The sequence below is a fragment of the Anopheles nili genome, chromosome 3 (assembly GCF_943737925.1).
Source record: "Anopheles nili chromosome 3, idAnoNiliSN_F5_01, whole genome shotgun sequence".
Classification (NCBI taxonomy): domain Eukaryota; kingdom Metazoa; phylum Arthropoda; class Insecta; order Diptera; family Culicidae; genus Anopheles; species Anopheles nili.
Genome location: NC_071292.1, coordinates 69,350,666 through 69,375,544, shown reverse-complemented (window position 1 = coordinate 69,375,544; position 24,879 = coordinate 69,350,666). Strand labels below are relative to the sequence as shown.

General features: G+C 48.0%; 1 protein-coding gene across 2 annotated transcripts in view; it reads right to left on the bottom strand.

Moving 5' to 3' along the window:
• Positions 1-19,933: 19,933 nt before the first annotated feature.
• Positions 19,934-24,879, bottom strand: part of LOC128726681 (PDZ and LIM domain protein Zasp) — a 39,397-nt gene continuing 34,451 nt past the window's right edge. For both annotated transcript variants that reach the window (XM_053820501.1, XM_053820502.1), the window contains 4 exons: positions 23,243-23,375; positions 21,606-21,789; positions 21,288-21,527; positions 19,934-21,213 (listed from right to left, as the gene is read on the bottom strand). In XM_053820501.1, coding sequence (XP_053676476.1) covers positions 21,136-21,213; positions 21,288-21,527; positions 21,606-21,789; positions 23,243-23,375 — 635 coding nt within the window. In that variant the 3' untranslated portion in view covers positions 19,934-21,135. The remainder of the gene's footprint in view (positions 21,214-21,287; positions 21,528-21,605; positions 21,790-23,242; positions 23,376-24,879) is intronic.

Here is a 24,879-nt window from a genome sequence, read left to right as displayed (position 1 = left end):
ATAAAACACAAGCGCTTGCAATCGGAATGGAGTGGCAGCGAGTTTTCATTCTGCGAGCGACAACCGCAAACTGGGCCGAAGCGTGTTACACCTTGCGCTTAAGAAGCCCTTCAGTGGTGAAGGGGGCGTGAGCGATAATATAAAAAAAAGGAACCAAAACCACCCCTGCCGTGGTGTCAAAGATGATTCACATCCGCTGGAGGCGGCCATTCATGCCGCAGGAAGTACGTGCTTTGGGTTGCAGTCACGTCGAGCCGCTGACCGAACCACGAGAACGCTTTCCATGCCGGTGTGCTGCTTGCAGTCGTTATGTAAACGACATGCCGAGTTGCATCAGAACCGATAGGCCCCAGAACGGAAGCGATGAGGGTTCGCGTGAGTCATCTCGAACTCACGAGGGAGAATATTCTTCCCACAACCCCTAAGCAAACAATTGGGCTGCTCAGCTTCACCGATTGATGTTAGAATGACCACAGAAATGAGGCCCCCCTTTTCGAAGCCCGAATCAGAGCAGTTATCAAACGAACAATTATCGCCGTTCCAGCGGCACCGGGTGCGACAAATATTGTAACGCCTGCCTGGGGTTACATAACGCCGGCAAAGGTCGATTTCGTACGGGCACGGCTACGGATTATGTCATCGACAGCTGTTCCGGCGCGGGGATGAGGTGGCCACGTCCAGAATTGGGTCCGAGTGCTTTTGTCGCGGTGAGGGCTGCTGATTTTTGCCACCGATTAGATGCCCCTACTCTCGTTCTATGCCCCCTCGGGTCGATTGCGTCGAGTGGATCTTGATTCACCGGATTTTCCGATTTCACGGGAAAACCCGCTCCATTCTCGCCCTCGTTCGTCGCGAGAAGGAGGGAAAATGGTTTATGAAACCGGCGGGCGAAGTATCGCGCTTGGGATGGGAGTTGTTTTTTCTTTTCTTTTTTGCTGTTTTTGGTTCAATTTTCTAATCACTCTCCGTAGCCGTGTGTTGACTCCGTGCGTGAGTGCTTGGGACGCGCGTTCGTAATCGAAGAGAAAGAACATCGTGCGAGAGGCTAAAGTATCCTCACTTTGATTGCGTTCATTCACTAGGTAGGGAAATAAGTTATGGCATAGCTTGATAGTTAAAACAGTTGCCGAAAATCGTAGCTCCAGAGAGAACGAAGAACAATCTGTTGGTTGTTCATAAATGGTGAGAAATTTGTGAGGTTTTCTTCAATTTCAATACATTACTTGTTCAATGTTGCTTCCAAATTTCTGTATGAAGGAATGTACAAGCATGTAGCAAAAGGAACATTCTTCGTCCTTAGAGCCTTGAATTGAGCAATTGATGACGTAACCTATCAACATTACCATCTCAATAATCGACCAACCCTCTCGATACCGTCCATAATCTCGTCTTGTCGAATGTGCATTAGTGTCATAATACGTTCAACCTAATAGCATCACATCACAATTGCTTGGAAAACCACATGTCCCCAGCTTAGCGTGTACGCAACGCATTGACTTTTCACGCAACCCAACGTGGTTGCTTGCATCAGTGAGTGCCTCGTTCATTCTTTCGCTCTCTGAGAGTGAACGCTCTCTCGAACTCTCCATCGATAAGGTCTCTCTTGCTTTCTCATCCTTTGCCCGGCAGAAAATAAACCGATCTCGTAACCACGAGCCTCAGAACGCCGCCACTGGAGCCCCAAGGCTCCCCTTCTACATTCGACCGGTCTGGGCTCAAAACGGCAATTCGCGCGTTATCTCACGCGTCCCAGCGGTCCCCAATAGTGGAGAATGAACAGAGTGGAGCCCTACACGGTACGTAATCCTTTTCACGAACGAATTCGTGCGGTAATCCCCGCAAATCAACGCAAACACACACACATGGCCAGAGTCCGGGTGGGGAGAGGAATATGCCAGCAAAAAAAAAAACCTTCGAACACGCGTTAGGTAACCATAGAGAAGCAGCGAGAGCGAGAGAGACAGAGAAAGAGAGAGAGAGAAATGTGCATCGGGAGGATAAGAGCACAAGTGCACACACGCGTATGTAACGCGTCAATGATGGCGAAACAATTGAAAAAAAAAACCCAGTCACACACACGCACGCACCATACGCACATCACAATCCTAACACGCAGTTTGTGTCGAAGTTCTTCTCCCGACCGGTTGTGTTTACGTGAATCAAACCCCACGACCAGGGGATCGTTCTGACCGATCGGCGCCTACTGCGACACGTCACTTCAACTTGACAGATGCAATCTGGCGAACGAGTCATTTTTTTTCCACTTGGTACATCACGCAACACGCTGGACAGTTGCCGGGTTGCTGAGGATGCCAGGATGCATCTGCTTTACATCACCATCGGTCGCGTCCAGGATGGCGAGAGAGCGAGACAACGCAATCGTTCGAGCGAGTGAGAGAGAGAGAGAGAGAGCGAGTACGCGAGCAAAACAGGGGGGAAAACGGGAACACTCAGAACAAAAAAAAACAAGCACGGAAATAAATTCGAACATCTTCACGTAATGCCGACCAGAATGGCGGACAGTTCCAGCTAGGTGTTCTGTTGCGCGTCGTCCTACACACAGCACACTAACGTTCTCGTTCTCGTTACGTCGTAACGGATCGAGGGTCGACGGAAGTGCCCAACCAGCTGTTATATCATCATCGATGGAGCCGGTGACGATGTTGTTGCTGCTGCGACTCCACCGAGCGCATCTCGCCCTCGATTCCCGTATCGCTGGAACGAATCTGTCCACCCTACAACGGCCCTTCGGTGGGGTGGGTTGAGAATCGAGAATGAATTGATTCGGTAATCACTCACACCCCAGCCTCACCCGCGTCGAGGACACTTACATCACACCCACCGACGCACGCCTGATGCACCCCTTTTTTTGTTAGGGGTGCGTTACTTTCGTTACATATTTATTTACTATCAGGCGGCTTCTCCAAGCGAACTGGGATTTTTTTGCTTCTCTTTGGCCATATCGTTCGCTCTGCTGTGCTGTCACTTTTCGCGTTGTTTGGCATGGCAAAAGTGGCCCGTTTTCGGGCTAACCCCAAAAACCGATTACCAAACACACGGCACCGAACACTCACGCACACGGTTTTGCCGCACCGGTGGCGTTACGTTTTCGTTTTTATTCCCTGATGTTTTTTTTTTCTCTCTGTTTTACAAAACTTCCACCCTCCCACCGCATTGGAGCACTTACACTTACACCGGAAGCGGCCAACCGGCAGACGGAAAACCCCGGGACGCCCGGGATCGGGAACACAACGACGAATGTGTTATGGACGCACGGATTGTTACGTAGCACGTTCGCGCGCTCGCGTACCCTTCGCAAAGGGCTCGAGCGGCTTGGCGGGATGACAGCAGACGCTCCGCACACAGGCCAAAACAGTGGCGTTCCGAAACGTAACAACGGACGAACACGCGCGCGCGCCTCCACCGCACAGCACGACAGACACGTTGAAAATATTGGCTCTCAACGTCGAGCAACGACGACGCCATGCGGCTCCCAACCACCAGTGAGATCTCACGCTCGCGCTCGCGCTCTCACTCTCATTCTCTCACCGATGGGAGTGAGTTCATGCCGTTCATTTTGGGCGCGAGCATCTGTTACACGCTTATGCTCTTTATGTAACGGCACCGTTCGCCCAACATACCATGCTGTTTGGGCGTCTCACTCACCATCCATCCTTCTCACTCACTCACTCTCTCTCCCTTGCTCATTTGAACTCTCTCTCTCTCTCTCTCTCTCACTTGCACAAGAGGGCCACCGTTCACCTTTCGACTGCCGCGTGGTTTTTGCCGCCTTCTCGCATTTCTTCCCCGACTCAGCCCAATTGTTCGCGCGCGGTTTTCTGCAACTCCCCGTATCTGGGTCAGTATTACAAGTCGTCTGCGCCGCTTTTGGGGTGCCGATACCGCCCGAGAAACCACCCCGCGGGGTCGGAGAGCCTTTTCGGTTGCGAAAGTGGCCCGTAAGAGCCTCGTGGCTGCTGGTGGCTTGGTGCGACTGCGGGACTGCGGTAGATTTTTTGGGCCAAATTTTGGGTCACTGGCAAATCGGTGGAGGCGCAACGTGTTACTCCTTGCAAGCACTAACGCGCGTGGTGGAGTTTCTGCCAGGGAACGCAGGTTGGCAGGTGACAGCATGGCGAATGAATGGATGGGGGTTGTGTGCTTTGTTGTTGGCAAGGGCACAAATGTTCTGGTTGAGGGAGCCATCGAACACCTAAGCCGCAAATAAAAGGTGCTTATTTGTTGTGGGAAGGTGAAACGATACCTACCTTATGTGATGTAAATGTTTGACCTTTGCAAACAATTTATTGTTGAACACATGCCCTCGAAATCAATCAATATTATCCTTACTATTGTTTGATCACTGAACACAAATAACCTATTAAGTCTTAGCTTGAGATTGTTTTCATAGAATCAACTATGAATAAAGTTTAAACTAAAAGCCGATAAAAATTGAGTTTATGTTTAGATGATTAATTAAATAAAAAAAATCCATAATAGTAAACTCAATAACTTGACATCTCGTGCCAGTGGGTTCACAGAGTTATAACAGTTTTACTTCTGCAGGTATTCCCCGGAATTTTCTCAAAGAATTCTCCAGCATTATTCGTTCATTATATGATCATTAAAACTGAATACTTCCGTCAGAGGTTCAACAATCAGATAATTTTCGGAAGACATAAAAGGACAAAAGTAAACTTTGAAGCCTCATTTATCGTGCATAACGGTGAAAGCATGCAAAAACAAAGCCACCATCTATTCGGCCCGATCCGCTGTCAACACCACACCGAACCGGCGAAAGAGACCTTTTTGGTAATGTGGGAAATGCGCGGAAACAGCACATAGCTGGAATGGTGGTAATTTATTGTGGCACTGCAGGCCAAATCGTCCCACCAATCAGCCGACATCTCGCCCAACGCCTGTCTCAAATGTCACGGAAAGGATAAGATAAAGACACGCACCGGCCCTCCCCAGGGAAAATTCATCTCGAAGAAAAGAAAAGCTCCGCACGCGACCATGGCTGGGTTCTAATTGGGCGATGAAACAAAAACGCACCATCGATAACGAACCTCTCGCCGGTACGTGGCTTGTCCGCAAATGGATCGCTCTAGCGCGATGGCGGTCGTAGAAGTGCTAGTCTACTTGCATGCTCTCCAAATAGAAGAACCTTATGGCCACGACTTTAATGCTTTTCCTAAGGAACAGGACGTGCCCATGGAAAGAGACACGCTTCTAATGAACGCTAACGACGTGTCCAATTACTTCGCACTGTAGAGGAAGATGGCATTCGCAGGATGTCTTTTTGGTGCTGTAAACCTAAAAGGTGTATGCGTGCTTGAGTTCATTTTGGAACGATAGCGGCGTGTTTATTTATGATTAAAACTCCCTCAAACTTGAACAAACTCACACTCATCTTTAGCTGCTTTTCTTCTTCCCTAAAACAAAGCCCGACTCCTCACGGTGGCTGACGCTAACGATAAGCACACAGCGGAACAATTACACAACTCTTTACGGGACCTGTCGGAACTCGTCCTGTCGGCTGCCAGGCGTACGTGTCGCCGTGTCCTTTTTCCGCGCATCGAGCCGGAAGTGAAGTTCAGTGCGACCGGAACAATAACCGCAGCACCGTAATCGTTCGGTGTGCTCGAATTGGTCTGGTATCCATTTTACGACGACCGACCGACGACAACGGTACCGACCACCACCATCATCAACGCCATCCTCATCCTCATCATCATCATCATCATCAACGGCAGCAGCATGAGCAGCATCTGTGTCCGGGTCCGGCGACGGTTTTACGGTTATGAAAGCGTCCTCCCATACTTCCGCCATCTGTCGCTCGCAGGACGACGCATGCAGCGCATTTAATTTCCCTTCGGTGGGAAAAAGGAAAATTAGACAATACTCTCTCCACTTCCCCCTGGGAGGGGTGAGAAGCGACAGATCGGCCGGGAAATGGCCATAAAGCTGTCCCAGCCCGTCGATGCGAGCGACACCGGTGTACCACACGCTCTAATGGCTTTTCCTCTGGCCGGAAGAATGCGAGCATGAAAGCGGAAGCTTTTTTTTCTTTTCTTTTGCTATGTCCCACCCACCGAACGGGTGGCCGTGCTTTCAGTACCTGCCATGCGGAAGAACATAAAGGTGTAGGGTGATCGGGTATGTGAGTGAGTGAGAGAGAGAGAGAGAGAGAGAGAGAGAGAGAGAGAGATGGAAGACGAGAAAAAGCACTAGAAAAGCTAAAAGAGAAAAAAGACGCACAAAAGGAACGTTAAATTGGCTAAGAAAACAGGCCGATGAAAGGTGTCACTTTTGGGAACCGACAGATGTCACCTTCGCTGGTGGGCGCACGTAGGGTAAGTGGGCGGGGTCTCTACCACCAAGCGGCCACCGGGAACAAGGATGTGAACAAGCCGTGCGAAGTGAGGACAAATTGTTAACACCTCGGACGCAGGCGAATGGGGAAAAAGTTCTCAGCTGCATGAATTTTTAACGCCACTACACGAGGAGTGAAACGCAAAAGGGAGTGAAACACTTACTGGGTTATTGTGATAGGAGGGGAACTGGCAAGGGAATGTAAGGAGAGTAGGGGTAAGAAAATTTGCATTATTGTGAATGTGACAACAAAGCGTAACATGTCGCGAATTGCTCCTTTTCACTTGAGGCATGAATTTATTTTGTTTTCGATTTCTAAACCATTAATTAAAGATTTCTTTGTTCTTCGGAATGCAAATCAAATAGCAATTTAAAGATAATGATATCAATCTTTGGGTTGAATATTTTACGCTTTTATGCCATGCATATCTATACATTTGATCCTTTTTTAAGGCACGCATCTACACATGTGTTTGTTGTTTTAACTGATTAAAGAGCTCCTCTTACAACAACTGATATTACAGAAAAAATACATTAGAAACATTGCATATGATTATAAAACAATGGATTGTAGAAAATGTTTAGTTAGGGTTAAACCTTTTTGAAAGTTTAAATGGGTAAATGAAGTAATAATGACGGAATATTAAGTGGCCCTTATTTACCGAAATGCATGTTGATTTTCCAAACATAGTTTATATGCTGCATCATGCTTATAAGTAATTTACTTCAAGCACCGCACCAAGCTATCTAATGCATTCCATTACGTGCGCTGATTTATATCAGCAATTGCCACAAACACAGCATCCCCAACTTGTAATTCGAGACCCAGCCACCACAGCTTGCTCGCTTCCGGAAAACAATCCTAGCAAACACGGAAACGAGGACCATTGCAACACACCAGAACCGCTTGCTCATGCAACTTAGCTCTCGTTTGCGTTCAAAATGATGTACGAGTCCTGGGATGGCGTACGAGGCGGTATGTGAACACACACGCACACGACTACTGCCGGTGGCTGTTGGCTCGGCTTCGGAATGCACCTCGGAATGCGTGCTTGCGGTAGCCCGGGACTCGGAGATCGCTTACACGGTACGTTATGGGTCGAATTTATAACCGCTCATTAATTTGCAAACAAAATCTGCCCTCAAATTGCGGCAAGCCTGGGGTTGTGCAGTCGGTGGAAAACCATCCCATTCTGCTGCCGTCCTAGTCGAGCCGAGGCCCTGAGGTTCAAGAAGACATGCTTTGCCCGCCAGTAATCCTTTTCCTTCGTGGCTTCCATCGACGCCCCACGGGACACGAATATCGACCGATCGTCCGCGAGAGCTGCACTGTTGTTTGCGTTACGGTAAATATAGTGTAACTATCCCGGGCGCATGTTTGCGCATAGTGTCACGCCGCGATGCATGCCCGTCACGTAGGGCGTATTCTTCACGCGGGCCTCTTCTCTCCGGTCGGTTTCCATCGGCAAAGTTCGCAACAAGAACCATGCCAAAAGCGTGACACGATACTCACGTACGCAGCGAACATGACAGACGACAAACTTCTGTGGCGTCGACAGCGAGCGACACCGAGCCGGTCGTTTGTCGTTTGTCGATTTTTCCGACCCCTTTTGGTAGGAGTCTGGGCGCGGCCGGTTGGTACTGTGCGGAGGGCAAATATTTAGCTTTCTCCTGCCGCTTTGGTAAATTAAAATTGGGATCCTTCGAACGTTTGGTCGGGCGGCCGGATGGTGAAACAATCCGGGTCCCTGAGATAGACAGCGTCCCGACGGTGCTAATGGTGATTGGTTGTTGAAAGAAAATGGCTAGAAAAAGAAGTAGAAACGCCTAATCGTCTCTAGGCATGCAGAGCTCTTGCTCAACGTTAACCCACAAGGTTTTAGCGCTGGTACGAGGGCAAACGGTATCTCGATCCGATAGACCTGCAAACACTCGTCGGAGGAATCATTTGCCTTGGCACTCCCAGGGGGAAGTGCTTGGAATAGTTAAATTCCCATTTAAATTGCGATCGAGTAGGGAAGAAACTGCCGGCACCGATCCGATGATTGCACCTGCACTTTGCACCGAGACGAAGGAGTTTTTTTTCTCGCTTATTTCATCTGCTGAGCCCGTTATTGCATAGAACGAGACGTGCAAGGGAAATTCTTCGGGGAACGGCAGACGAATACCTGCGAGAACGATTCGTTCTTCAATAAGAGCTTATTGAGCGGTAAGGCTTGATCAATTCTCGATATAATCGCTTAAAAATACGGATAGACGATGGGCGCTTTTCTTTCAATTACTTCTAAAGTGGAAGTGAATTACCAGTATATACGAATACCATCAATACAATCTGGTGTGGAAACGACTTCAGTCAATTGATTTGGTTTAATATATTATCGACATAATTTTATTCAAAACTCCATTACGCTCGTGTAAATTCAAAGCAATACCTACAGCAGCATGTTGAGCATAAAGCGTTCATTATAAATTCAACGAAACTGAACGCACTTTACATATGTCCGCATAACAACATTCTATTAAACGAGAAGATATGCAAATTATGCTGCACATAGTGCGTAATATTCATCGCTCGTGGTGTGCAGCTCCCAGGTCGGAGCATAAAAGCAAAAAAATGCAACCACTTCGTATCCTAACTGAAACAGCGAAGGAGTTGTATGCAGTTAGGAGTCAAACGAATGAAACCTCGGTTTTGAACGAGTCCCGTGCCATCCTTGGTCTCCTAACGCTCATGCCATCGAAGCAAACGTCTCGAAGCTAATGCATTCTACGTTGTCTAAATCTGCATAATTGAAAATTCTTGTGACAACGCTGCGTTCACCGAGAACGCCCTTTGCGCCTTTGTTGCTCATGCTTCCGACTGGTGGCTCGGTTGGGAGATAATCGACCCGTATGATAACGAGCCACATGTACAGTATAATAACGGGCAACATGTTGCGATGACGTCGAAATTCGGAGAACGACGCCACAGGGGAAGCCGCTGCGAAATAAATCGTTTACCCGGAAGACGATCTCGATAGAATTTATGGAACCGTTTTGCTAATGCTTCTCCGTTCGTCCAAGAACGTGCGTTTTACATTTTTATCGCGATACCATAATGCACAATCGTCGTGTCTTCCACCTCGTTTGAAGTCATTTAGCAGAGTGGACCCGTTCCGGGAGTTATTCATTCGCATGTAGAACTCGTAACCATCCGGTTGCCGATGGTAAAACATGTAAATTAAGGTCGTGCCCCGTTTCTTACGTGTTCCAGCACGACACACACACACACACACATGAATGATGTGTAGCGGGAGATATTTTATTTGCATTTCAACCGGAGCGCATGAATATCCTGCGTCCTTTCGGGTTACGGTTTATGCATCCCGCAGTCGACTCACGCCGTGTTGGGTCAGCGCTGGCCATGGAGCATAATTTCTATTTTTACACATCTTCCACCTTTTCCTTCACCGAAAAGGAAACACGACCCGACGGGCTTGGGAAAATCCTAGCTAACCCCTTTTGCTTCACTCTTTGGTGCTCGCTTCGCAACCGGTGGCCAATGAACCGGAACGGCGGTCGGTTGCGGATGCAATTCGAATCGTTCTGATACCCTCAGGGGTGCTTCTGAAGTAATCAAAGTTGATTCAAAGCGAACGGAACTCGACCCTCCACACCCAGACCCTGGTTGGTGTAGATCCTTGCGCTGTTTTTCCTCGTGAAAAGCGCTTCATCCGGAACAGCAGCGGCGGCGACTGACGACTGGCCCCCCAGGGAAGGTTGCAAAGAGCGAACTAAAACTATCAGAACACGGTCTTCCGGATGAATGGTTTGGGCTGAAAGTTCAGATTGAAGGCGAAGAAAAGGAGCACATCTTCAACCCGGCGGCTATGGACGTGGTTGGGTTGAAGCTGCATCGAGGCTGCGATCGCACCGGAGGGATCCATCCCAGGACGACGAGTCGGAAAACCAGCTCACCGTTCGAGCTGAGTGCAACCGGGCGTTCTTTATGCGGCGGTTCTTTTATGTGGGGTTTTTGAAACGGCCATAGTTTTAGTGTTATTTTAATTGTGCACGGTTTTCCCCCAAGGCTGCCGTTGCAAAACTCAACGCTCGTCTGGGATCCAACTGCACTTGATGGTTGCCCCAAGGAAGCTTCTTTTAAAGAGATGAAATGGGTTTTATTCTGTGCTCATGTTGAAGAACGGATCAGAAGCATTCGTTTGAGGATAGGTGATGGAAAAGAGGCCATTCAAAAGGATCGCAAAAGGTGCAGATAGATCATTTTGAAATATGCAGACTCTTTCCAGTACAACATTTCTCAGAGTGTCATACATTATTGGATGGAGTATTCGTGAGCCATATATGTGCAGTTTAGATTAAAAACAAATTTACGAAGTTTGTAAAAGAATTCAAACTGTTTGCTTAACCCAAATTCCTATCCAGCATCATTGCGCGTGGTAGAACTATTTTTCTTCAACACGTGTGTTTCGGGTATTTGCACACCGCCGGGCTTTTGATGTTCAAACACTCCTCAAAGTAAGAACCCTGAGGTCGGTCAACATCCAACCGTGTAGCGCTAAGCAAATATTTAACCATTTTACCTTCAAATTGCGGCGGGAATCGACGGTTTGGACGCTCTGTTTTCCTAGACATGGTGGATGAGAATGAGCAAGAAGCCCGAGAAACAAACAATACCTTTTACGGCTAACCAAAGGCTCCGTGTCGCGTCACCGTTATCTAAGCAGGCGGTTTCGTCTAACGGGGGAAAATGTTTTCTTTGATTATCTGCACGGTGTATTGTGAAATTTTAAGGTTTTAAAGTTATTCTTTCAGAACTGTCGCTTTAGTGAAATGAGAAAATTTTAGTAGAAAAGTCTCATGGACAAGACTAAATACACTTTGAAATATTCAATGCTTTGTAATACATGCGTCAATTTTCTTTTAATACATGGTTTTAGTCTTCAGTTTTTTGTATTGAAAAAGACAGATACATCAAAATGCTTTAGTCTCAATAGGTTTTACAGCATCTTCTGCACTGCTTTCCCTTATAATCCATCCAAAAAGTTTATTTTCTCAACATCACTTGTTCGTTACAATGAAACACTCCCATCTCCATTGGTTCAATCGCGCTTACGACGAAGCGATGGGGCCGCATGGTGTTTACGTTTGATTTCCCAACACACGTGGCATTTGAAAAATGTAGTACCCAACCGAGCACTGGCTGGCAGGGCAGGGCAGAGCGCGACTATTCGAAGCGTTTCGTTTGCCCTCACTAGCATCGAGACGACCCAAACCATTCGTTAATGGGTTTGCCCTTCAGCTGTGTGTACGAGTGTCAGAGGCGCGAGCATCGTTGCACTGTGAAACGCAGGCATTTGATACACGCCACGCCAGTCGGGTCGAATTACAAAGCACGCGAGAGTTTCGGGTGCGGCGTGGAGTTTGGAAAATGATTTAAAATGAGTACAGTTTTTTTTTCCAGACAGGGCCATTTATGCCACCCGAAGTTCTCGATATCGAAATGGTTAATGCACCGCACCTCAACAAATGGTAGCCAATTGTCAACGGTTTACAACTGTTGCTTGCACAATCGTGAACGTTCACGATGCCTCCTTCTTTTCGAGGTCTATGCATCTGTCAACATGTGTTACACTCCCCCAATTAGGTGACCAGCAGACGGGTCATGTAAGCGAGCACGACACACCCTGGTTGTCGGTTATCCAGCTGTCGAAACTCTCGACGAGCGATCGATGCACGCTTATCTTATCACCTGATCGTTGACGAGCGGCTTCGTTCTTTTGCGCCTTCAGACCTTCACCGGTAGTAGCGCGTCGTTGCGGCGTTCTTTTGATTTTGAGTTCGGCTATGGCTTAAAAATAAAACCATAACTGCGTTGTTCACGCGTTCCGGTAAATCTGGCCGCCATTCGGGGTTTTTGGGGCGAAGTGGCGGGCGTTAAACATGCGTTCGCTTTTCCCGCTCGAAACAAACACGCGCGTGACAGAATTTTCGACAAGAACAAACAGTGCCGCAGATAAACGGTGGACCTTGGGATTGGCTGGGTGCAGATGTGTTGCATTAGCCTCAATAAGCGATGGGAAGCGTGAAGTTCGGCTGTCGATGTCGATTTTTAAGACCTCTTGGAGTGTTGAACGTGAATTGGGAAAAGCACTGCGCTAGAGGGCTTGTTGTTTGACTGCGTTTTTGTTGCACCACGTTTCTGAGTTTCGGCAGAACAGAAAGCTTATCTTATCTAAGTTCTAAAACACACCTCTCAACTTTTACTTGTCGGCTGTCAATGTTCTCTATCAATCAATATATGACGAAATGAGCAACTTCAGGCTTCAGCTTTAATACCCATTCCTTTAGCACTCTCCCATAAGAACAGTGATCGTCTGCGTTGGGACGTGCTGTCGTGTGGTAAAAGCGTCGAGACCACCCGCATGAGAGGGCCACATTTATCTTACACCATCGAGAAAATGTGTCAGCCCGATGCGAGCGTTTGCCGGGCGCTTCCTCAAAGTGTAGTATATTACTCATTCACGCGAAATGGGGCGGAAACAACGCCCCACGCGGTGTAGCAAAACAGCACAGGAAAGAAGCTGCAAACCGAAAGGACGCCGTACACCCAGCGTAGGTAAATGTAATTAACCTACATCGAGGCACGCTCAGGGACGCGCCAGATGAAGCCAGTTCTGTTTGACGGCTCGAACAATGGCGCATTAAAGATTTCAATTACACCGACGGGAGTGTTTGAGGTGAGTAAGATAACGCGCGTTGATCCTCAATCCGTCGTCCTGGCTGTTGCTATCTCGCAAGGGCGTCTCCGCATCGGATCGATCCGTTCCGTCTTGGATTAAATTAAATCTCCACCGCTCGGGCGGATCCTGCGAGGGCTCGACGCATCATTAACGTCTCTTTGGCGTTAGCGTGGCGTTTTCTGCTCCTGTTCATTCCGTCGCCGGCCCTAATTATGATCGCCATCATCACATCGGCTGCCGGAAAGTTAAGCCGCATGAATCGGGCAAACGGTAAAGGCAACCTCCCAAGGAAGCGTCGCGATGGGATGAACCGAGATGGGATGGGTGCATGTGTTTGGTTGTCGCGAATTTACGCACTGCGGCGCACGTCGGAGGCCAATCGAAAGACGTTCAGCCGCACGATGAGCTCATTTGCATACGACGATACAGATTTAGGACCGTCGGAGGAACTTGCCAGAGGCGAATACGCGTGATTGGAGCGGCAGATTGGGACAATTTCGGTGTGGTGGAATCGGATTTATGTAACGCAGAATGCTCTCGACTTGAGTTGGACGCGGTTGAGTCGGTGCTGGTGCTTTTATGCTCTCAAATAATCCACTCATCCTTTCGGCAGGCATGAATCAGCGGCGTCTTGGAACGGTATTATTTTTGTTATTCCCATGTGGACTGTTCTGGAAGGCATTCAATCACGATTTTCCTATTAGAATTTAAGAAGATTTGTTATTTTTTTGCGCCGTCTGCAGATTGTTTTGGGACAATGGCTGAAGTATGTGTATTTCACCGTAGGTATTGGTTTGAATCCAAAACATAAAATCTCTTTGTAGAGCTGTTCTATTGGTTTAGCAGTCGAAGAGATTGAATAAAACGCTTGAGTTGTAGAATGTGAAATATTAACTGAAATTTCGATGATACAAAACGTATGGGCCTAGTTGAATTTTGATGCGAAAAGGGATAAACTTCCAACTAACACATAATTCATACGCATTTCATTTACTGCCTTTTCTAGCTCGGCATATCAATTGATAAATCGAAAGTACTTGCTCTTGATCTCTAGTATATTTGCAGTTGGTAATTTCCCACCACACACCGCAGAATAGAAAATTAATTCCGATGGAACAAAATTCAATTAAACTTCCGTCATGAGGCTATTCAGCTGCAGTTTGCGGTGCTGCTGTGTGTTTTGATACGCAACAAATGGCACCTGTACAAGCAACCGACGAGAGATTTATGTTACCACGCCCGTCTAGATGCCGGATTGTTGTTCGCACGCTCGCATTAATCACACATTCGCCGCAGTGCCGTTTGATGTGCGATCCAAGTGGCGCCAAAGGACACTTTACCCTCGGGCATTGGTGACACTATTCGCCGTATTTCTCTCGGTGCATTGGACCCGGCTGTGACGAATGGTCACTTCAAAGGGTCTGCCAGATGCACTCAGTTCCCAGAGCGTACCAGACGGGGCGAGAAAGGTCGAGATGGATGGTATCGCATTGCATCCACTGGTGAGGCTTCAACGTTGCCGATTGGCATTGAAGCTGACTTTGAACATTTCGAGAGCAGCACAATGCTTCGACGCATGAAGTGGATCCTCTTAATGTCGGTGGGTTGGACCGCATATCATTCTTTTTTCAAATGGTGGTTACATAAATGGGCCTTCGGAATTTTATTCAATAAATAACAACGTTAATAAAGTTCACAATGATTCAGTATGTATAAAATTAAATCAATTGGTAATTTTGATGCGTTTTTATTTCATGAACAACGCAAAGCAATAAACTTGCTTGCTCAACAATTACCTCATTTCCATTATGCACAGCTGCAAGAACGCATTAAAATTCGCACCTTAATTCCATAAGGATCAACAACAGTTTTAATAAATAAATAAACAATACCAATCGTGTCGTGTGAGGGTATTTTTTGTCGCTCTTTCTCTTCGCTTTTGTCAAACTTATCCGTGGGGCAAACACGATACAATTCCCTTGGGTGCACTTGCAAATGGCAATCGCTTCCGCCATGTTGATGTGCGGGAAATGCAACGAGAAAGCGTGCACAAAAAATGCATTTAACAAATTGAATTCCATGCCTTCCGTAGTGGCACGTTTGTGGAAGCGATCGTAAAAAATGCAAGAACTCTGTTCTGTTCTTCATTGGCCTGATGCACGTGGTACCGAGCACTTATTCACTCGTACGCTCGCTATTCACCGTGATGCAGGGAACAAGAACGAAGGTCGAAAGGAACGGGCGAACATTTAATTTCCTCTCTGGCGCAAAGGATACGCATGGGGCCAGCAGGCCAAAGAATGTTGCAAACCAAAGTCTAAGCCTTTTTCCATCCCACGGGAGTGTTGCATTTTTTGTTGCGATTTTGGGTTATAAAACACACACACACAGATGCAGGCTCGTTCGAAACACAAAGTGCTCAAAGTCGACTAGAAGCACTTTAGGTTCGGGAAACACTGGCTAAGAAGAAAAAAAGCCCTGTCGGGAACATTATCGCCATCAAAGCACCTGCAGCCACATCCGTTGGCTTTTCCCGGGACCTTCTTGCGGGCGAACGCGAACGAGCTGGGAAAGAAGCTGGCCAATATTTTGCCGCTCAAAAGTTCGCTTCCCCCTTCCGGTGCCCATGCAAAACTCTTGCAAAACCGATTCGCCACGCGATGCTGGTCAGGAGGATTTTTGGTTGTTGTGTTTCGGTTTCGTTTCTTTGCCGGAGGCGAACGTGTGTTGTTTTTTTTCTGCGGCTTTCCCGCTCGCTCCTTATCTGTTCGAACATTACTCATTGTGTCTTGCTTTCATTAATTTTTTATTGCAACACCCTCCTTCCAGCCGTGCGTCCCAAAACTCTTTCCGGCCCGGCGATACTGCGCACTGCAGTATATGTATTTTGTTTTCCATTTTCGTGCTTTCAATTAATTATTCGTGCCTTGGCAGGAGGCGATTTTTCCGTTGTTGCTCGTGGTGTTTCCTTGCTTTTTTTTCTCGTTGGTTTTTGCAAGCCACTTGGAAAAGTTTGAAATCATTTTCTCGTTAGCATCATGCAATTTTGGAGTGCTGCTCGAGGCTGTTGGCTTGTTGAAAAAAAAAACGTAAGGTTAAAAAATTTTTCCTTATTTTTGTATTATGGCTGTTGTCCTTTTTTCCTGAAATTAAGTTGTGAATTATTTAAAAGCATTTAGTTTCAATCTGAGTTTTTTAATATCTTTTAATACTTACAAAATCTATTTACTTTTTTATTGAATTACTCATTGCTTTGAGCCGCAAAATTTCTTTTTTTTAAAGCCTTAGATTAATTGAGCTCAGATTCATTTAAAATTCATTGATAATTGTTGGAATGGCAATGCCTTCATGGTTTATAAATGGTTTCTTACACCTTTTAGATGAATGGAGTTTATAACCATTTATCAAAGGTTTTCATCGGTGGCAACATAACTGATTTTCAAAATACGATAAATCATTTCCCTCAGGCCCGATGCATTCGCATCAAAGACGTCTCTACCTATTCCCGATAAAATATGCCTGTCTAGCGAGCTCTAAGCTTTACTAAACCAGTTTCAACGGCTATCACTTTTGGCCGTAAATCCACATCGAAGTCACAACATTGGTCCCGGGAGATAAAACAATTTCATCTGCGACGCGATCAATCCCTTGTTTCTGTGCCGATTGCTTTCCACCACCAAACAGGACCCGTTCATTGGCTTTTGGTGGGTTCTCGCGAAGGTTCTGCCACGAAAATAACCGAAACGTCGTCATACCATAAACCTCAGGGCATGCAAATCGCTCTGTCTCATAAATAAATGCCAATTATTCTTGCGTTGGGGCTCGGCCTGGCCCTCTCTACCCTCACCAGAAGCCCCTGCGTTCTGCTAAGTTCATTAGCATTATTCTCTTCACCCTGCCATGGCCCCCCAGGTGAGCTCCCTGCCGCACGTCGGAAATATCCGAAGGTTGTGCAATCACGTTTTCCTACCTCTGGCGGCATATAAATAAATCCTCGAATAATGTTATCCGACTGCCCTCGGTCGCGTTATCTTGGGACCGGGCGACGGATTGGATTGCTCCCGATACTCGAAAATGCACACGGAAAGCGACGCAACACGCGAAAACTGGCAACCTGAGCGCATGAATTGCGCCTCCCGTATCATGAATAAGACATCCTCACCGGCTGGTCTCGATTCACGAAACAAATGTGGTATGATTTCACAAGAATTCACTAGCCATTTTTCTCCCAGCTCTCGTGTTTCTGTACCATGCCAGGAAGTGCTCGGCAGGATTGTCTATTTTCGTGCGGACGGTTCGCATTGTGCTGGTCGGGGTTTTTGCGCCCGCGAAGTAAAAGAGGTCAGACACTATTACGACTCTTTCTATTTGACGGGAAAATCAAACATCGCATCAACGCTTAATTTGTCCATCACGCTGCCGGACGTCTCGCGGAAGGCGTCGCGAATCTACGATCGTCGCCACCATGATCCCGCAGGCTTAAGAATAGATCCGCTACTCGGTGTTGGGTTTTCCACCGAACGGTGACGTTGCAATACACAACGAGATAGTACAATGAAATTTCAGCGAAAAGTTGCGTAAGCCATCGTGGAGGCGGGTATAATTGCGAGTTTGCGGAACCAATATCAGAAGGATGATGTAATCTGTAGATGGAGGCGCCCAGTGCTTCATTTGAATGGGGTCTAGCAAAAGGGACGTCTAAGTAACATTTGGCTGTCTTGTGTAGTATATGAGAAGCAATAAGAAAAGACAATCTATCATGAGCCATTTTTAGGCTATAAAGAAATTGTATAGCTTTGAAAGTTTTTTGTAAAAGTTGATTTGAGTCTAATCTTTTCATTGCTTAAAGTTAGATCTGTGCGACAACAAAATAATTTATTCAGAAGAAACTGAAACAACGATTGCTTTTATCAATGGGGGCTGCTTGATTTACCACAACAAAAAATCGTGTAAAACTTTAAAAGAAATGTCCGCCAGAAAAAAAAGCCCAGCGACCAAATTAGCATTTTTATGCGCACCTTTTGTCAGGTGAACCTTTCCACGATGATATCATTCTGTCCGGATTCATCGTTTTTGTTTTCCAACCTTAATCAAAACTCTCTCTATCCCGCTCGCATAATAGCAATGGACTTTGACTGGGCTGGATTCCGTCAACCGGAGTGCAAACGATGTTTAGCAGCAATTGTGCTGCATTTGCATAATTGGATACGTTTTTTCGTTTGCTTTTGCGCAGGTATTCACGAAAATTGTGGTAACCAGCAGGAAAAACATTCCTGAGACATATGAATCAACTCGATGTTATAATCTTTTTTGCAAACATTTTCATCGAGTAATAATGCCTTCGTTCATGAGCGATCGTTTACCCGATCAACCACCAACGTAGCGTTAATAAAACATCTTTCGTTGGTTTCCGGCCGAGAATCAATTTATGCCCGTTCCACCCGTAACAATTCCTCGCGCCCGATTGTGATTTGAGTGTGCCATTGAGGCGAACGTAATAGAGAAAAAAGCCACCCCAACGATGCACCAGCACTCGGTTGCAGCGCAAATGCACCCGAATCAACACAACTTCCGCAAGCATCCAGCAGGGCCGTGCGGTGAACCGGCATAACTTCTAGCCCTTCCCATTCTACCCGTCCTTCTAGGTGTTGCCCCACGCGCGGTTCACCTCCAGGCTTACATAACGCGGCCACGACCGCTCTCTCGCTCTCTCACGCCATCGTTTATGCACATGCGCACGTGGCCGGCGCGCTACACGTGAGTTTTGTTTACGTTTGCGATGAACACCGCCACGAAGGTGCAGTCGAATGCACCAGAACGGCACATGTTTCATTCGGGAGACGATTGGCTGGGTACAGGGACGGGGGAACCCAATCATCCTCTCGAGTAGAACTGGCACCGGTGTGACGGATCTTTCTCTCTCTCTCTAGGGATGCAACGATTCCTCGCACACGCGTCTCTTCGCTGGGAAAAGGAAAAGCGCCAAAATGCACGTCGAAGATGAACAGATGAACACGACAACAGATGAACACGACAACAGATGAACCACCGAATGTCAAGGTGATTTATGACAGGCGAAACCCGCAACCGGCCCGTGGTTCTGACGGGCGAATAATTAATCATCGAATTAGAACCGCATGCGTACGAGCTTGCCACCCATTTCGTTCGGCCAGCGGGTGTTGAATAGATGAGCGCACGAGCCCTTCGTTTCCCGCCGTAATGCGAAGGGTCTCACCGAACGATTACCGTTTACGCAATCACTCGGCACGTTTTTCCGCCCCAGCCACGTGGCGGTGCAAAATCGCGGCGGAAAAGCCAGGCGCCGGGCGATCGGTTACGTGATCCGTTGGAAGCTCCCGAGGGTGTTCGCTCGTGACACGGACGGGCAGGGCAAATGGGGGGCCATCAGTTCGCTTCTCTCGTGCTCGTGCTTGGGGTGAAGCGTGTGACACATCCTTATGATGGCGATAAAAGCGTTTTCTAGGAAATTTACAGCACAAATAAAACATACCCCACTCGGATGGGGTGCAGTAATTTAGCGAGTTTATTGCAAACGCGCGCGAACAGAGGTGGCATGGTGACTGAGCGCGCTTTTTGGTGGAGGTTAAAAATAGTCACAAAAAATCATCACGTATCGAACGCGCAGAGGTTGGTGCGGAATCATAATTGAAAGCAGGAAAAAAAACCCCTAAAGAACGTTGATGGGACAGATTGTACGATGTACGAAGCGGTTAGCAGAAGTATAATGCGGAGGTTTTAAACGTTGAGCACGTGTTAATTGAGCACTAGAATGATGCCGACCCGGTTGCGTAACATTAAAGTGTGTTGAATGCGTAACACGTGCAATTGAATTCATGATTCGATACAGATACGCTCAACGTACGAATGCTTTGCCGTTTTTTATCCATTTGATGTTTCGGAACAATGCACAAATAATTGAATTCATAGACCATTTTTCTGTACTTGCTTATTCAGCAATACATAATGTTTTATTTTTCAGCAACATAGGCCATAAATAAATAAAATTATATTTGTATCACACACAAAGAGAAAAATAAAGTAGCGATGCTTGCGATTCTTCTTCTAAACATTATCTCACGAGTGAAAATAGAACCTAAGAGCGTTGGCAACGGTTGATTTCATGCTGTCAAATTTCCAGGTTCCTGTTTTTTGTGCTTCTTGTGTTGGACGTAGAGAACAAACCGAGCCTCGAATTCTGGACTCCGTGCGTTCGCTGTCGAGCTGTTGTGAACTATCGTATGATGAATGCATTTCGAGAGCACGCCATTTGGCGATGCTAGTGTACCGGAAAGCCCTGGGGGATGCACTGTATTGGGGAAGTAATAACCTAGCAACATCAATTATTTAAACTTTTTGTTTAAGATAGAAAGCTTCCTATGATTCTACGATTAATCTGCGATGTTCTTAGTTATGCTGTGGGCCCTGCAACACCGATTTTCCCATCTCTCTGTCACACGCGTTTCAACCATTGATGTCGTTCTCATACCTTCAGCAGCGCTTCCTTTTTAAATCCTTACCCGACTGTCTCCTATGTACTTCGTTTTCTCCCTCATTCGCTCTCTCTCTCTTTGTCATCTCTCACTACCTTATATCCCGTCACACCATCCCATTATATCCTGCCGCTAATGTACAATAACTGTGCCCGTAAGCTAAACGACTTTTCTTGACCGCAAAAAGTGAAGAAAATTGAGCTTGAAAAGTTTCACACCGCGTGAAATGTTTCACGCCGATGAAACGTTTCACCGCGCAATCTTGCACGCAAGGCACGCCGCTGGATGGAGCACGTGTTGCTCCCCGTTGGTAGAATTGGCTTCCGTAGCTTAACGTTCGCCTGTTCGGTTTGACACATTGTATTTTTTTTGGTTTCGTTCGTCAGTTGTGCCATGAGTTGTCGTAAAATGACGCTTTCTAAATGAAGGTGAAGGTGATACCTAAACGCGTTTACCTGCTGTGTTGAGGGGTATTTGGGGATGGATGGGAATCCGGCTCTCGGTTCTTAGCGAGCATGGTTTTTGCAGAACGGACGTCCACCCTTGGCGAAGAAGCTCTGTCCTTCGAGGTTCTTTTTGCAGCTCTGGGAACAAGAGAACAAGCCAGTTAATCGGAGTTTCATCGGTGACGTCACTGAAAGGACTCGCGCTAACTTACGGTGCAGTTGAAGCACTGGCTGTGGTAGTTGTTGTTCAGCGCCTCCACCCACTTGTCACCGGCCTCGACGGGGAATCCGCAAGCGAAGCACTTGGTCGTGAACAGATCGTTCCAGTCCTTCTCGCAGTAGGGATCGCCCTCCTCCAGGAAGAACGGGCTGTTACCGAACTGCTTGCCGCAGTACGTGCACTTGAAGCACTCCGGGTGGAACTGCTTGCCGATCGCATTCAGGCAATCGCCCTGTAGTTGAGAAGGAATCGTGAGAAACCAATGACTATCACATCATCCGTCGGCAAGGTGTTCACTTTAGATGCCTACCTTAACTCTGGCATTGCACTTCGAGCACGGTGGGGCCAAGAACTCCTCAAAACAGTACTCGCAGTACAAGTCGCCCTTCTCCTCAACGAAACCAATGTCGGCCAACGGACGCTTGCAGTTAGCGTTGTGGCAGATGAAGTGATCCGGACACCAGATGCGACCAAGCGCAGTGATGAACGGTCCTCTGTGGGTTGTGGAGGTGCGCAAAAAGGACACATATCAGTTTGGAGTCGTCAAGTGATTGAAGCACACGTCAATCCTTACAGAACATACACTCACACACCCACACACCCAGGTACTTACGTGAGGATCTTGTGATCGCAAACGTTGCAGATCGGTACCTTATCCTTTAGCAAAGCTAGCGCACTCGCATTTGCGATGGGATCCGAATCTTCTGGAGTGATCTCCTGCTGAGCTTGGCGTTTTTCGTGCGGAGCCAAATTGTTATTACGCTCGATGTACGATCGTCGATCGCGTGCATGCGAGGTTAGCTCGGAACTTACTTTGCGTCCGTTGACCGGAGCCTGAGAGCCTTGGGCATCCGCTCCGGTGGCGTTGTTGCCATTTTTTGGCCGCAGGATGACCTTACCGAGATCGGGAACCTGAGGAGGTTGTGCTGGGAACAGCGTGAGATCGTGCTGGCCATTTGTGGGCCCTCCAATTGCCATTTTCTGTGGCACAGAGTGGATGTTCCCGTTTGCGTAAGGAGTCGTTCCTTTCGGTTCATCGATCTTGCCATTTGGAACCTGCGCAAGTGTGCGACCAACAGATGTTGGAGGATGATGCCCACCATTGTTGAGCAGGTTCTCCTTGTTCCGTGCTCGCACGTTTGCGTCTGTCTTGCGCAGCCTTGCCTCGAGCATGTCCTTCAGGACGTTCGAGGCTTGCTTGCGATAGTCGGCATTCCCATTCATGCAGGCTAGCTTGCTTACCGAGCTGTCGAGGAGTTGCGTTGCGTGGTCGACTTCTTCGATGCGTGGTCCGGGAGCTTCAGATCGGTGGGGGTTAGCAAACAAAAACAAACAAACGATCACACACGTGCATAAAATTCACACTAAAAGCATGTTAGTTTAAGAATGGATCCATTCAAAAGAAGGAGCAAAGGCAACAGAAGAATTATGCAAAAAACGACCTTCAAAAGACAAACGAAACGATGTTCATAACCTGATCAGCGAAAAGAGTAGCAGAACGAAAAGAGATGTGCAAAGTATGAACTAAAAAAGCAATATGACAAGATGCATCTCTCGGAATTATTGAGTTTAAAAGAACATCAGCCAACGGATCAATCACAGAACAAACGGAGACATCTGCTTCTAAGGACCTTTCCAATTTCAAGCAACATCATCCAAAGGACATCATTCCTACAAAACAACCTAAAAGCAATCGGAGGCATCTGCTTTTTAAGGATTCCCACAATTTCCAATCGAAGAAAGTACATCATTTAAAAAGCTTCTAAGGATCTTCATAATTTTGAAAGGCAGGAAAGGACATCATCCAACACATCAACCACAGAACAAGCGAAAACATCAATTTCTAAGGTCCTCAAAATCATCAACCCCACAATAAACGAACGGTCCATGCAACTCTCACACACACACACACACACACAGTCATGCACACGCACTCCCGTGGCGCACCTGATCTGCTGCTGGCAACATCCGCACAGCGGGACTCTTCCGCCCGGTCCAACAGCCTTATTCATCACGCCCCGTCCACGATTCGGGGCCGAAGTAGAGCACGCCGCACGACCCTTGTTGAACATGTTAGGACCTGCACCAAGGGCAGAACGATCAGTATTGGGATTGAGCGTGGGTCGGTTCAAGAAGTCAAGGAAGGCCGTGCTGTTACTGCGGCTAGACGGCTTGCTGGCAGGGGCTGGCGCCACACCGTCGACGGGGGGCGCGCCCGAGTTAGGAACCACCGCCGCCGTCTGGGTAGGCGGCAGCTGTGGAGGCCACGATTGAATAAGCTTTTGCGTGTCACTGCGCGTATCCGCCGGTACGCCTTCATCCTCCTCACGCATCGGTGGCATCGGTGGCATTGGACCGGCACCGATCATGAACTCGTTGAACTGCGCCTTAAACGAGCTCGGACTGGCGCACTCTGCACGACCTAGCTGAGGTTTTCCCGGCAACAATACGCTCACTTTGCGTGAGGACACACTCGGGAAGTGATCAACGAACTCCTCCGCGAAGGAGTCCACCGTCGGGAAGTGCGTCGGTGGTGGCGCAGGCTTAGGAGTTGGTGGATCAACATGTCGGATCGGTGCTGGTGGTGGCTTTACGGGAGGTTCTCGTGCAGCCTGTTGGCGCTTTTGTTGCTCCTCTTGCAGCTGTTGAATCAGACGAGCCTGCTCACGCTCCTGTTGCTCCTTTTGCTGCTGTTCTGCGTGGTTCTGCTGCTGTTGCTGATCGTTCTGGTCCTGCTCGGACACTCCTGTCGGCACGTTGAGTGCCTCATCCTGACCCGAGAAGCGGCGCGTCTGCTTCGCCACAAAACCCTTCTGGGGTGCTTCGTCTTCCTTGATTTTGGAAGAGTACCGAGAGTTGTCACCGGGGCCGGCTCGTGAAATCGACTGGCTGCGACTAGCGGAGTCCGACTCCTCTACGAAGCGTGTGCGCTTTTGAATCAACGCATTGCCTACCTGCTGGGCGCTTTGCACCGATGAACTCTGCTGCTGCTGTTCGGTTGTCATGGTTACCTGTTGAACCTGCTGCTGCTGCTGCTGCTGCTGCGACACCTGATGTGACATCTGATTTGACACGTGATGCGAAACCTCTAGATTACGGCCGAAGCGCTGCGTCGCCTCCAGATGCAGTTGATGCTGCATCTTCTGCTGAATGTCAGCCGGCACGTGGTCCTTGTTGGCGTACCAAGGTACACCGTGCAGCTTACCCATCGAGAGATAGAGCCCCGATTCCACTGGAATGCCCTCGCGTGATGGTGGCACGTGCGGCTTCAGTGGATTCGGTGGTGGCCCAAACGCAGGCGACTTCGTACGGCTCGGTTGCGGCGTCGTATGCCCATCGAACTCCTTCACCTCGGCGAAGTACTCCTCGAAGCCGAGCTGATGCTGATAGTACGGGATCGTGGTGGAGTGCTTCGTCAGGATGAGTGACGGCGTGAACGCCTGCCCGCGATCGATGACACCTTTGTGTTGGAGACGCGCGTGAGCACTGTGATACTGCGCCAGTTCAGCATCCAGCTCCGGAGGCTGTTGCGTAACCGGAATCGTCCGGTTCTGGATGGTCGTGTACGGTGCAGGTGGCTTATG